The sequence below is a fragment of the Vespula vulgaris genome, chromosome 19 (genome assembly GCF_905475345.1).
Source record: "Vespula vulgaris chromosome 19, iyVesVulg1.1, whole genome shotgun sequence".
Taxonomy (NCBI): Eukaryota; Metazoa; Arthropoda; class Insecta; order Hymenoptera; family Vespidae; genus Vespula; species Vespula vulgaris.
In genome coordinates, this window is record NC_066604.1 from 1,661,255 (window position 1) to 1,675,955 (window position 14,701).

General features: G+C 31.6%; 2 protein-coding genes across 2 annotated transcripts in view; one reads left to right on the forward strand and one right to left on the reverse strand.

Moving 5' to 3' along the window:
* Window positions 1-2,027: 2,027 nt before the first annotated feature.
* Window positions 2,028-10,747, reverse strand: LOC127070729 (facilitated trehalose transporter Tret1-like). The gene is made up of 6 exons (XM_051009074.1): window positions 10,677-10,747; window positions 5,244-5,491; window positions 4,896-5,098; window positions 4,445-4,643; window positions 3,158-3,446; window positions 2,028-2,717 (listed from the first exon to the last, which is right to left on the reverse strand). The coding sequence occupies exons 1-6, from the start codon at window positions 10,738-10,740 to the stop codon at window positions 2,308-2,310; spliced, it is 1,413 nt and encodes a 470-aa protein (XP_050865031.1). The 5' UTR covers window positions 10,741-10,747; the 3' UTR covers window positions 2,028-2,307.
* LOC127070730 (octopamine receptor beta-2R) overlaps window positions 3,378-14,701 on the forward strand; it is a 71,482-nt gene continuing 60,158 nt past the window's right edge. The window contains exon 1 of the mRNA XM_051009102.1: window positions 3,378-3,503. The gene's annotated coding sequence lies outside the window, so the exon portion shown is untranslated. The remainder of the gene's footprint in view (window positions 3,504-14,701) is intronic.

Here is a 14,701-nt window from a genome sequence, read left to right on the forward strand (position 1 = left end):
CAACATCTTGAGAAGCATCGTACTTTGCGTGTTCGGATTATATCGTGGTACACTTATAATATTGAGTTACGGAAGTTTCATTGTAAAATTAGTCGGTTCGTGTAAGCGTTTAAAAATTCTATCGTTTACGAGACGATTTTGTGATAGAACACGATTCTAGTTTACAACAAGCCGATCGTTGTAATGACAGATATTATTAGTGATTACGTGTATATATATATATATAAAATATATTTTTTAATCTTTTTTAAAAATATTTGTATTTATTATACATAATGCACATAATACACACATAGATACTCACAAATATATGTGGGTTAATTTATTAAGGGAATGGTTTAATGTAAAATTTTTTCTTTTTCTATCTCTTTTTTCTTTTGAATATATATTCGTATTCCATAATATAAATACAAACACGCACACATATTTTATATATATACGTATATGTATATATATAAAAATCTGACCCTCGTAAATTAGCCCGAAGCGATGCTTCTCGTTATAGTCTGAAAGCTTTCACATAGGGTACGTTGAAGCAGCAAATATGCCAGTTTAGGTACGTATAAAGTAATAAGGAATGCTGTGAGCGTTCATGGCACGCAATGCCTCGTGGTAAATTCGGTCTGACCATGGTTAATATCAATTTTAACCTTCGACGATCCATATTACTTACTATAGAATCATTTAACATTTTTTATTTTCTTTATATTTTATTTTCATCATTAATATGATATAAATATCAATCATTTTCATTAAAGAATTTCGTTCAAATGTTTGTCTTGTTTATTCTCAGTAGTTTAGATCAACGATATATATATATATATAAGCACACATACTCACTAGGATATATTAATATATATATTATAAATATTTCGTTCAGTCTCTCTTTTTAAAATGTTAAGAGCACGTAATTATGTCGATACTCGATCACTATGTTTGCTTCATATCGCTCTGCTTAAAGTTCATGTTTTTTTCAAGAGGGTACCCATCGTTCGATCTCTTTGTGATCGATTCTCCTCAAATATCCGTTTACATACGAAAGGAATGCATATATATTGCATCATATATATATATATATATATATATATATATATGTACATACCTACATACATACATATATTAATACATACACGAGAAAGAGTCGATCCATCGATGGCAGACCATCGAAACGCATCCGTGTTATTTTTGTCAAGTAGTAGTTAGAGTTGCGGTGGAAAGAAGGAGAGGTATGCATCTGCCAACGGTATTTCAACTCGAAACAAAGCTATGGGGAGGAGAGAAGAGGAGGAGGGGTTGGTTGGTGTCCGTTCGGAGTCTGTGTTGGCGCAAGTCCAGTTGATACAGAAGCCACACACTCGATATCGCGATTACGCGACGCAGAAATACGTTTTTCTTCGTCTCCTCTCTCTCTTTATCTCTCTTTCTTTCTCTCTTTTTCTCTCTCTATCTCTCTTTCTCTCTCTCTCTCTCTCTCTCTCTCTCTCTCTCTGCGTTTTGTTCCGTAACCATTGCGTTTTTCTTCGAAGATAGATTACTAAAGCAGAGTACGAGAACGAATCCGGTAGTGGGGAGGATGGGTAGGTTGGTAGGTGGGTGGGTGTGTGGTAGATTTATAGAGGAGAGAGAGAGAGAGAAAAAGAGAGATAGAGATTTCAAGCCAGCTTGTGCAAAATGCCCGTGGAAAATAAGAGATTGTATGTGTTTCGACATCGATTCGACGACGAGTGACTCCATGTTGTAAAAAACATCAAGAGAATTGAAAACGTGCTTTTCCATTTGATCATAGTCGATGAAACGATAGATAAATGTTTTTTTTTGATTGCAACAAACAAAGCGTGCCGATTAATACTCGCTAAAGTTTTCTCGTTTCGTTTAACGTGTTTTTCTTTGGCGATATTAAAAGAAAGTCAAAGAAGGTCACAGAAGAAGAAGAAGAAGAAGAAGAAGAAGAAGAAGAAGAAGAAGAAGGAGAAGGAGACTCATTGTTATAGCTTTTCGAAATTTATGATAACGTTCTCTTTCTTTTGTATATGTATATATATATATATATATAAATATATATACACACGTGTACACGCATAGACACAAATACACACACGTGTGTAAACATATATATTGATCGTGTTTTCTCGGAAAACGATGATACTATATGTTATGGTTCTCGTTCGGTACGGAAAAAAAGTGAAAACAGTATTGTCCTTAAGACGAAAAAGGTTATAATCTCTCACATTTGTTGAACGTACTTACTCAGTTACTTACGAAACGTGGTCGAGGTTGGTACACGCACGTGATAGTAATGAATTCGATTCAGCCAAGGGGTATATTATTAGTCCTCTCTTCTCTATCGTCGATTCGAAAATCTTTTTCTATCTCGTTCAAACTTTTCCTACCATTATCCTTGACAAGGACAGCGGAAAATATGGCACCGAACCAGCATACTATTGCGAATAACCAGACGACTTTTCTTATGTTATCGTCCGTTTGTAAAGAACCGAAGACTATCATCGCCAGGATCGAAAGTATCCAATTAGAGATCGCAGCGAATCCTGCACCAAGAAGCTTTATCCTTTGTGGAAATGAATCTGCGAGAAGTGCCCATGATATTGGTGCTACGCCCAAGTTTAGAGATATGAAATATAGGCTGATCCATGCCGGTGGCATCCACCAATACCAATCATCGTATTCCGGGTCCTCGAGTCTTTTATCGAAGAACCATCCTGTTTCGTTAGAAGGGAGAAGAAAATAAGAAAAAAAGAAAAAGTAATAATAATTAATTGTATTAATTATATTTATTTACTTGGACACACACACACATATATATGTATATATGTATGTATGATATAGAGCGTAATATGATATGGTACATTTCTAAATTGATATTATATAATATTAAGAGGATCATAGTGAAATTCACTGGTCGATGAGCAGCTTGATGTTAGTAGAAAGGGTTTCTAAAGGAGCTTTAGTAAGTAGTCCGAATTTGTACATTGAATTCTAACGAGATCGTTAACGAGAATGGTTCCAATGTCCTAGTTGCAAAATACGACTGAGTGAACAAGCGAGCGAGAGAAAGAGAGAGAGAGAGAGAGAGAGAGAGTAAAGTGCATAGAAATCAAGCCGCTTGGTTTGAGGAAATAATTGCTAGGCTGATGCTTACCCAACAGTGCCAGAAACAGTCCCATGAACGCGGATGATATGGTCAACAGGATACGTCGTCCTAGCACGTCGATAAGTGTATATGCGAGAAGACATGATAGTATCTGTGCGAGACCAACTACAAGAGTTAGTTCACTTGCGTTTAATAAACCTGAACCTTGAGTCTCGAAGATTATAAGAGCATAAGTGATAAATGTGCCGAATCCGCTGAACTGATAGATCGTCATTACACCGAAACACATTAGGAAAGAATGGAGGACTTGAGGACTCTTCATTGGACTGATGCTCACCTGCGTACACGAGAGAATTAATTAATGTGGCAATGAATGAATGAATGAATTAAGCAAGTAAGTAATTATTCTATAATATAATTATTATTATTTATTTATTTATTTATTTTTTGTTTGTACCTTCTCAAATAATATCCGTCGAAATGAAACTGTCGAAAACGTCGTCGGAATATTTTTAGTTATATTTATTTGTTTGATCTATATATCTTTCAATCTTACCGATTATATGAAATCTCGAAGAGAGAAATTTATACGAAAAGAGGAAGACCTTGATAATTATTTCTCAAAGGATGCTTTTGCGTTAAATCCGACACAAACGAGCTCTTTCAAAAGGAGTTAATCATTGACTTTAAACGTTAGTAAGGATTTTGACGTTTAATATTTCACCGGTCTTTATTATCGTTTTACTTCGTAGAAGAACGAACGACATACATACGTATATAGACGTAAAACGTTAAACGATGATGAACATAGTATATAATATTGCGATTTTCTTATGCGTATATAAAGACATCATGTAAATAAGAGCCTAGTAGTACGTTATATGGATTAGGAATCGTAGAAAACAAAGGTTTGTTTGTTATTACAAAAAGCTACTTTGAATGGCATCGACGATGCGGTAAAGACGTTAGGAAAGGTCGTTGAGGATGAGAAAAGAGAAAGATGGAGAATCTCTTAACGAGACTTGGAATAAGATAGAGAAATAGAGATGGATAGATTGAAACAGAGAGAAAGAGAAAGAGAAAGAGAGAGAAGAGAAATAATATACGTAACTCGAGGAAAACGTTTTGTAAGGTACCGATAATTACATCCTCGTTAATGTACATAATAAACGGAGCTCTTATTAACGTGCTACCTATTTCCGCCTTATTGTTTCATATTCTCTTTCTCTTTCCCTTTTGTTCTCTTTCTTTCTCTCTTTAGTTTCCTTACGTACAGTATTATTCGTAAAAAAAAAATATTGGAACATTTAATATTATCCAAGTACGTAATTTTACCTTGGCAGTTCGTCTAAGGATAGCCAACCGTTGTAATTCTTCCATTTCGTAATCGTTTTCGTTCTCGTTTTGACGATACCAACGTAAAGAATTTTTCGCTTGACTTTCATTCTCTTTAGCAAGGTGATGGAGCGGAGTGGCTGGTATAAAACGTAGAAGTACGAGTAAGATGCAACTTGCACCGCAGCTTGAACTGTATCTGAAGTTACCGAGAATTTTATTACTCCAATACAGTTGTTCGGTCCATAAGTAGAAGGAAAGTGTGATAACTTGGAATCATTTTTGAGCTTGTACTTTAAAAAAAGAAAAAGAGAGAACGAGACAGAAAGAGAAGAGAGTCTTGGTATCTTGAGATCGTCTTTAAATGTTTTATCTTTTTCTTTTTTTTTTCTTTTTTTTTCTTTTTTACTTTTCTTTCCTTCTCTCTTTTTAGTTCTTTATGTACTCATACCTCCATATTTTGTTACCTCCATCGAGAACGTGAGCCATTAGGAAAGCGTACATGATTCCGCAATTTATTAATAACTGAAATAGAGTCAACAATCGATTGCGGGTTTTCTGGTCTGCTATTTCACTGATGAAAAGAGGTACCAAGAGACAGGACATGCCACCGGAAATTCCGCATACGAAACGACCGGCGATAATCATGCCAATCTGAAAAAAAAAAAATACGATGGAGATTGAGATATTTAGAATATATCGCAAAATATTTTTTCTATATATGATATATATATATATAATATAAATGTCAGAATGAAGTGATTTGTAAAAAAAAATAATTCGATTAGTTTAACAATACGTTCTCGTTTCCTAGGCTGATCACCGACCAACCAATGACGTAAAGCAAGATCTTGATTAGTCCGCTGATCCAATGGTGAAATTTGAAGATCCAAATGGCAAATATGACTCCGAAGCAAGCGCCAATGTTTAGAATGTTACCTATAAGTCCAAGCTCCGTAAGAGTAGCGATTAATCTGATCCTCATACCCTCTGTGACGCTGGAACACCAGCCAAGTGACACACCGAGGGTAAAACCACCGAGTGAAACTGAAATTTCAGGAATATATTATTATCAGGTTAAATTCGTTTTCTCTCTATCTCTGTTTCAATATTTTCCTCTTTTTCTCTCTCTCTCTCTCTATCTCTCTATTTCTATTTCTCTTTCTCTCTCTCTCTTTATATATATATATATATATATATATATTTATTTTTTACGAAAAAAGTGAAAAAGTCCAAAAAAAGAATATCTCTTCGGCAAATGGCATTGATTAAAGTGCAACGTTGAATATGGGATTGATTTGAAGAACTAATTACCATTGCGGTGGAACTCATCCTGGACCAATATTCATAGGAATATGTATGTCGTTCGCAGAAAGATAAAGATAGAGATAGATAGATAGATAGATAGATAGATAGAAAGAATCAATAGGAATTGTAAAAATGAATTCCATTTGAAAAGTTAATCCACGGGATGAAATGGGATAATGTTTACAAACGTGTGTACGATTCTTGATAGATACCTGGATAGATAGATACATAGATAGATAGATACATATGTGCATATATCTATGTATACACGTGTTATCGAAGATTAGGACTATTGGGTCAATCAGTATACACTGTATATCTAAAAGCCTAGTCAATCTCTTGTTTTAAGAGCATATCCAATATCCGACATGATGATACGTTTGATACTTTCTTTTTCTTTTTCTTTTCTTTTTTTTTTTTTTGTATCCACCGAACTGATATGTAAATGTCGAAGAATAATTAAAAAATAATGATGATATATGTACGTACATCGTTACAATGTCGGAACATCGGACCCTATGTTTTAACGATGATGTTTTATCTCAACCAGGGAAGTATAGTACGTACATTAGCCGTCAATTAATTGTTAAACGATGCATTATCCTGTTTCGTGCTTAAGCATGAAAACGATATCGAGCTAAAAGAGATTGACGTTGATATTTTTCTTTTGGAGAACGAGTTCCAATATGAATTTTTTCTTTCCCCTTTCCTATCGGAAATTATTTTAAGATAACCAGAGAAAAGACACACAATTTTTTTTTTCTTTCGAATCGACGGACATTTTTTTTTTTTTTTTTTTTTTTTATGTTAAACACAATTTTCGCGAGATAGAGATCCGATAGAAATTTTTTCCGTCTTTCTCTCTCTCTCTCTCTCTCTCTCTCTCTCTCTCTCTCTCTCTCTCTCTCTCTCTCTTTGATGTTATTTCAATTTTCATCTCGTCTCGTGAAATTGTGCATCGTGGAAAGGAGATTAAATGAGACATTGTCCATTCATCGAATTAGAAAAATCTTTTTGTCGTTCGTTAATTCTTTTTTTTCTCTCCTGTATTTTATTATTCTTTATTTAATTTTTTATATATATATATTTTTTATTTCTTTTTTTTGATCGATAACGGACCCAACAGAGAAAAGAACGAGAAGGATATTACATTATCGTTCATATTAAAGTTTCTCGGAGATTCGTTTTATTTTAAAACTGAAAAGTTTCGTAAGAAGGAACGATTAATAATAACCACTTTTTTTTCACGTATGCATATGTGAGACGACGTTAATATAATATATACTTCACTGCGTTTAATTTTGAGGATGCGATTTATATCCTTTTAAGGAGTAACGAAAAATTGTATTTTTCATCTATTACCCTTTCGCATTTTTTTAATTGTCAAGGACAATGTTAATTACGTGTTAATTAATTACATAAAATAAATTCAACGTCGAATGTTGTATTAAACTATTAAACTGTGAGAGATTATTGTAAGATAATATTTAACTAATTCAATGATTAGAAATTTTATTGGTGGTGTGGCGTTAGGTTAATATCCGTAAAAAAAATGTGTAGATATGTACACATACATATCAGTGTAAAAATTATATTTAGTTTCTTTTTTCCTTTTTTTTTTTCTACACAAAAAGCAAAGTGTTCAAGTTTAAGTATAATCGCTCACCGACAATAGCACCGAGATGTTGATTGAAGCTTTTTATCCGAAGGTTATCCTTCAGCCGTCGTATTACCGAGGCCATCTTTTCTCTCTTTCACTCTCTTTCTCTTATAGAAGAAAAAAAGAATTTTGTAGAGAAGTAACGATATGTCGATAATTTCGAATCGTCGACATGACACGTCAGAGCCAATACGATCGTGAAAGAAAACTCTCTGAGAAAACGTTCTCTTTCATTCTGAATTTTTCATTCTCATAATTTCACTTATATCGATCCACGAACAATCAAATCGTTCTTTTTATTTCTCTCTCTCTCTCTCTCTTTCTCTCTCTCTCTCTCTCTTTCTCTTTCTCTCCGATTAATGTCAAATTTATCGTAACATTATTTCCGAAGATTTATCGATACGTACAGATCTTTAATATAGCATATCTAAGTATATAAGTATATATCGTGCTTTGAAAGACGTGTACGATTTTATTGTATGATAAGCATGCACGGTAATTGATTCGTTTTTCCAATTTCAAAAAAAATATATATTATATATATATATATATATATATATATATATATATGCCTGTCTATATATAAAACTCTTTAATCGATAAAATTGTAGTGATAAAAAACGAAAAAATTTCTGATAGAACATTTTTGAAGAAATATTTTTTGGAACTATTTGTATCGTGTTACTTTCATTCTTATTTTTCATGATTGGTTTTGAAGAAATTATTAAAATGATATCCAAGTTTTTTTTTTTTTTCTTACGTTTTCATTTCACATTATGGGATTATAATGTTCGTTCTTTGTCGATAGATTTTTTTTTTGTTCGTTGCAACAAACAGTGCTGGATTTATACAAAGCGTTGAAGGCTCTCTGTTTCATTTTTTCAACAGAGAAAAATATGAATTTACATTAGATAATAATTTGCTCATTGGTGTATTATTTTTATTTCTATAAACGTTACTATAATATATGTATGTATATACAATCGAATTTGAATAGTTTGAGTATTTCTTTCGTTTGATTTTATTTTCATGAATTATTGAAGCGAACAAATATATGTATTATCGTGCATAATTGATTTTATTTTTATGAGATTTTTAGAAATTTGTAACGCCTCGGGTCCCATCGAACGTTAAATACTTTAATGTATATATATATTTTTTTTTCTGAATCAAATGTAGGAATATTATTAATGAATTTCGAATATTATATATTTTTTGTTGAATTTGAAGAATTATTAAAACGATATCTAACGAAAATTCTTCCTTTTGTATTATCGTATGTCGATGGATTTTTTATTACTTTTATTTTTCTTCTTTCTTTTTCTATTTTTTTTTACATCTATCTCTTTCAAATCCGATATATATATGAAATATTTCGTGCGAATTTTTTCAGTACATTTTTACGGCCTACCAATTATATTTCTCTTTTTTGAAAAATACCGTATTGAAATATAAATCTCTTTTTATTTAACCATTCTCTTTTTTTTTTGTATTTGTTCAATAAAGAAATAAAAAATGAAAAAGTAATTATATTCTCAGTCGAATTGAGACTATAAAGAATGAATGCGTCGTCACGAGAAATGTTTTGTCTTTTTACTTTTAATTGCAATGAATAATAAAAATCATATATATTCAATATATATATATATATATATATATATATATATATATATATGCGTGCGTATGTGTGTGTGTGGATATTTATATATATATATATACAAAAAATGAAGAGAGAGAGAGAAAATTCATGATCTTTTTCCTATCGGTTTTAATGAAAATACACCAATTAAAGTGATATCCGATATAAAAGCCGTACGTTTGTATTCAGGTTGGTTTCAATTGAAATTATTCTCGTTTTCGTTTATAGAGAATGTAGTGGTCTCTACGGTACAACCAATAAACTAGTGATTCCTCTTCGAGAAATGAATCAAAATGATTGAAAAGAGTAAATTCCTTTTAAATACGATATATTCCATTTTTTGGGTTAATCAAGATGTAGTTATATCATAAAATACGAAATTATTTAATGGATATTAGAAATTGACGGATTAATCAATGCAAAGTACGTACGTATATTTATTTATTTATGTATATATATTTTTTTATAAATTAATATCAAAGATTATCACGTTTTCTTAAAGATTAGATTTTCGTTCTACTTTCGTGGATGATAGAAATATTATTTTATACTATGGGTATTTCGTTAAAAAAAAGGATAAAAAAGAAGTAAAAGAAAAAAGAAAATTTTCTTTTCATATCATATACTCCACCGTATAAAAGAGGAATAAACCACATATTCCAAATTTATTCGTTTCGTATTTGAAGCATAAAAGCGAACGTAATATGCATTTACAAAAGCCACGAATGGAGTTCTTGATATGTAATCCAAAGGTATGTACATATGTAAGTTATCCACATCTCGAAGAAGAGCTCGGAGAAAAAGTATTTGAAAAATTTAACAACCTTAAAGAAATATTTGTTCGGTTTTACGATGTTCTCATAACGTCGCGAGCTAACCGATTTCCTTCGATTGTTCCTTCTTTTTTTTTAGAATGATTTGCGAGAGTAACTTGATATATATCTACAGTATCTGCAATAACGACAACACAAACACAAACAACAACAACAACAACAAACAACGATAATAAAGCCATCAGTCGATTTTATTTTTATCGTAATCGAGAAAGGAAATAGTGAAATATAAGTAGAGAAAACTCGCTATTCTTTCCTTTGTTCTTTGAAGGAGTTATTTTTCTTGAAAAAGAAAACGAAAAAAAAAAGGGAAAGAAAAAAGTGTGGGGAAACAGAACCACCGAAAGAGAAAACATATAAAACCAGAACAAAGGGAGGGAAAAAAGAAGAGAAAGAGGAAGAAGAAAAATAAAATAAAATAAATTGAGAGAATAGAGGGGAAGTGGAAGTGGGTGAACTTGTTTCTACTATTAGTTGGTTACTAGTTTGAAACGAATCCATGCTAAACGTACGATCATAATGTCACAAGTTTCTTCTTAAGGTTATATATCGAGTAATCGACCGGAAGTGTCTGCCCTTAATCGCGCTCGATCTACCCTTCTTGCATTTTTAATGAAGCTCCAGCGGGCATAGCCGATCCTTCTCTCTCTCTCTCTCTCTCTCTCTCTCTCTCTCTGTCTCTCTTTCTCTCTCACACCCCTCGTTTGCTTTAACGTGCCACCAACTTTCTATCGATCTAATCGGAATTACATTACGTCTTCGACGATAACGATATCACGCGAATAGACTTACCGATCTTCTTCTTCTTCTTCTTCTTCGTCGTCGTCGTCGTCGTCATCGTCGTCGTCGTCGCCATCGTCGTCGTCGTCGTCGTCGTCGTCGTCGTCGTCGTCGTCGTCGTCGTCGTCGTCGTTGTCGCATTTAAAAGGCAATATTTCAAGTTAAATACACGATATCTTTTCTATTCGAACAAATTATTCTAGATATCTGAAATTCTTCTATGATTTTCACAGAGTTTCGTTGGTATATATTATGTATGTATGTATGTATGTATGTATGTATGTATGTATGTATGTATGTATGGGGTGTCTTGTAATTTTAAACTATAAGCGATTTCTATTTTGATTTTACAAAGGGATCCTTTAAAATTGTATACGTAAGAAACGTTTTCTAATTTTGAGCGATAAGCGAGAAAGTATCTTCGATTTCTATTTTGATTTTACAAAGAAATCCTTTAAAATTGTATACGTAAGAAACGTTTTCTAATTTTGAACCATAAGCGAGAAAATATCTTCGATTTCTATTTTGATTTTACAAAGAAATCCTTTAAAATTGAATACGTAAGGAATGTTTTCTAATTTTAAACGATAAGCGATGAAATATCTTTGATTTCTAATTTGATTTTACAAAGAAATTCTTTAAAAGCAGATATGCATGCAATGTTATCTAATTTTAAACGATAAGCGAGAAAATATCTTGCAGAGATTTTTCATTTAATTTTCACGATGGAATTTTTGAAAAATTTCAGTTAGCTAAATTTCGAAAAAGAAATTTTACTAATTGTCATAGTTATTATATCGAGATTGTTATTGTCAAGATAGGAGATAACCGTAAGCAATATTTCGTTTTCAATGGAAATCGATGTTTTAAATTTAACAAAGGTTCTAGAGAGTATCAATAAAACACTGAATGTGCAATGAACGTTTTCGTCGATATTTCATCGAGTTACGGTAACTTGAAGTTTAACAAACTCCTATGAGTTCTTTATGAATTCCTGAAAGTTTTGACTACGTTTCTAATGATTACAACGTCGAAAGAACATCTATAAACAGTAATAAATAAATAAATACATAAATAAATAAATAAATGAATGAATGAATGAATGAGCAAGAGAAAAAAACAGATTAATAGGTGAATTCATTGATTACGCGACGTTTAAGGAAAGATTAACTTATTTTTATTATTATTGTTAATTATTATCACTATTATATAGTTTGTTAAATTTTAAGGAGACATAACTCCGATGAAACATCGATGTGAAAGTTAAAAAAAAAAGGAACTCATATTGATATTCCCTATAACTTTCGTACGACTTAAAGTATCGATTTCCATAAAAAAAAAAAAAAAAAAAAAAGAAAGAAAAAAGAAGAAGAAAAAGAAAAATTAATAAATATGCAATAAATATATTACATCTCCCTAAAGCCCGAAGTCAAAACCTTTTATCGGAAACATTGGTTTATAAAACCGATATAGAATTGCAAATAGTTTAAAATGAGACACCCTGTATGCGTACTAGTGGGTTATCTAGACTCGTTTCAGAATAAGTTCGATTCGATCTGAACTTTAAGATTCCACGAGGTATTCGAATATCGATCCTTTTATCTTCGAAGTTTAGCTTGAGAATGTTTCCCGTGTGATTGCTATGCGTATATCTGTGTGTGTGTGTATGTGTGAAAGATAGAGAGAGAGAGAGAGAGAATTTTGCAGCTAAGCACCGGTAACACGCACAGTCGTCCATTTGCTTTCTTGGTTTGCCATGAATGTATTTAAATTCCAGGTTAAAATTTAGGAGGACAAGTGCTTTAAAATACGAGGCCGTCAGACATAAATTCGAATGGCGTCGTCGTCTTTGTCTTTGCTTTGTCGTTGTCGTTGTTGTAGTAGTCTATAGTAGTCTGTATTAGTCTGATGCGCGAACAGCTGCAGTGGGACAAGGAAGAGTTTATTGCATGTACGAAAACTTAAAAACATGATCGCAAATTTCGACGACGTTTCGAATCGTAAGATACGAAATATAAACCTTTAATATATCACATATTTTATTTAATTTAATACGTTGTTAAATTGAATAGATATTTATGTACAATATTTGTGCATGTATGTATATATGTAGATATATATATATATGTATGTATATATATATATTAGATTGAACGAGGTAATTTCTTTGACAATCGTTCGTTTCATGAATTCATTTAATTGTTACGAACGAATATAACTCGTTCGATCGATCGGAAGGATAAAGTCATTGCGAGATTCGTGATTTCGTGAAAAGAGAAATTATCTCGTACATTTTATTCGAATTTTGAATGGGTCGTAGGATTTTAAAAGAATGATGATTCCTTTAGCGTTCTTTACTTTTTTTTTATCTTTTTCTTTTTTATATCAATGAAATCAATTTTTTCAATTCGATCATTGAATTTAGTAAAATATAATGCTGATTATATATTCTTTATTATTTTCTTATAAATCAAGGAAAAATAAAGAAAGATAATGAGAGATTAGACGAATTTTTCTAGTTTGTTTTATTCGGTTTAATAATAATTATCTATTGGTTAGCGGTAGCCCACGTAGCTCTTGTGTAGTGGGTGTATCATAGATATGTCTCTTTTCTATATACATACATACATATATACACACATATATATATATATATATACTATAATCGAGGGACAATTATTGCCACAATGAAACTGAAATCTCATGATACTTCTCTCGCGGTAATATTCAATTGGCTATTCTCTAAACGAAACAAACACATCTGGCTAATTAATAGGTTTCCCTCATTAATCTATTGCATACATAGTCAAAGCGTACGTTGTAAACTCATAAATCCTAGAGAGATAGATATATTCTCATTATGTATGTATAATTTTCTCTCTCTCTCTCTCTCTCTCTTTCCCTCTTTCTCTTTCGTCTCGATTTTATTATGATTCTATAATAATATTACATTTTAAATAAAATCGTCTGATCGACATTTCAAATCTAAAAAATACATATTTCTCAATCGTTTCGATGCTTATTTCTATTCTTATTTTCCCACTCAGAGTGATCTTAGAAATGTTCAAAAGGAAGATTTATAGATTTAATTACAGAATACACACACACACACACACACATATATATAGTATGAATGATTTATTTTATTAATGATCGATCATATAATATATAAGGAATTTTATTCGAATGATTTATGAAAGTCTAAATTTCGACGTTAATCGTGATCACCCAAGTTAGCTTGAAAATAATATATATGTACATTAATCTTCTATATAAAAAAAAAAAAAAATAAAAATAAAAAAGAAAATAAAATAAATTAAAGAAAAAAATAAAAAAGCTTTGGAGTACGAGAGTAATAACATCGTTGTAACTACTATCTACATATATAGCGTACGTCAGAGAAGTCTTCTCTTTGTTCTTTCTTTTTATCTTCTCTTTTTTCTTCTTCTTCTCTCTCTCTCTCTCTCTCTCTTTTTTTCCTTTTTTCTTTTTTTATATACATATAGAACGATGTTCGCGGATGACCGAGCAGAGATAGGAGACGAGCCGAGACGAGACGAGATCGTCGTGAACGTCCTTATTCTTCTTTTTTTTCCCTTTTTTTTCCTTTTTTCCTTTTTTTTATATTTATTTATTTTTTTTATTACATCCACCGCCCTCCGCAAAATTTCCATAGCTAACGAGGAAAGAAGGACAGTTCACGGTAAATTTATATCTTCTAATTAGTCATCGTATAATTGGCTCTAACGTAGGTATATATATATATATATATATATCTTGGTAAGAGTACGTTGTAGAAAAATCTTGTCAAGCTAAAGATAACGTCTCATATCATCTATTTATGGGAAGTTCCTATTTCAATGTGTACGAGAAAAAAAGAGAAAGAAAAAGAGAGAAAGATAGATAGATAGATAGATAGGTAGATAGAGAGAGAGAGAGAAAGATGAAACGTTTCTAGATATTCAGTTTAGAGTTAACTTGTACGATTAATAGATCATCAAATCCGAACAACTCGACAATATGAAACTTTGACCGAA

Bases quoted from the DNA above. Each gene is read 5' to 3' on its own strand.
- LOC127070729 (XM_051009074.1), bottom strand. From the start codon at position 10,740: ATGGCGACGACGACGACGATGACGACGACGACGACGACGAAGAAGAAG. The intron at 4,644-4,895 runs GTATGAGTACAT...CGGTAACTTCAG, and splicing joins GGAGGTAACAAAATATGGAG to ATACAGTTCAAGCTGCGGTG. The intron at 3,447-4,444 runs GTAAAATTACGT...TCGTGTACGCAG, and splicing joins TCCTTAGACGAACTGCCAAG to GTGAGCATCAGTCCAATGAA.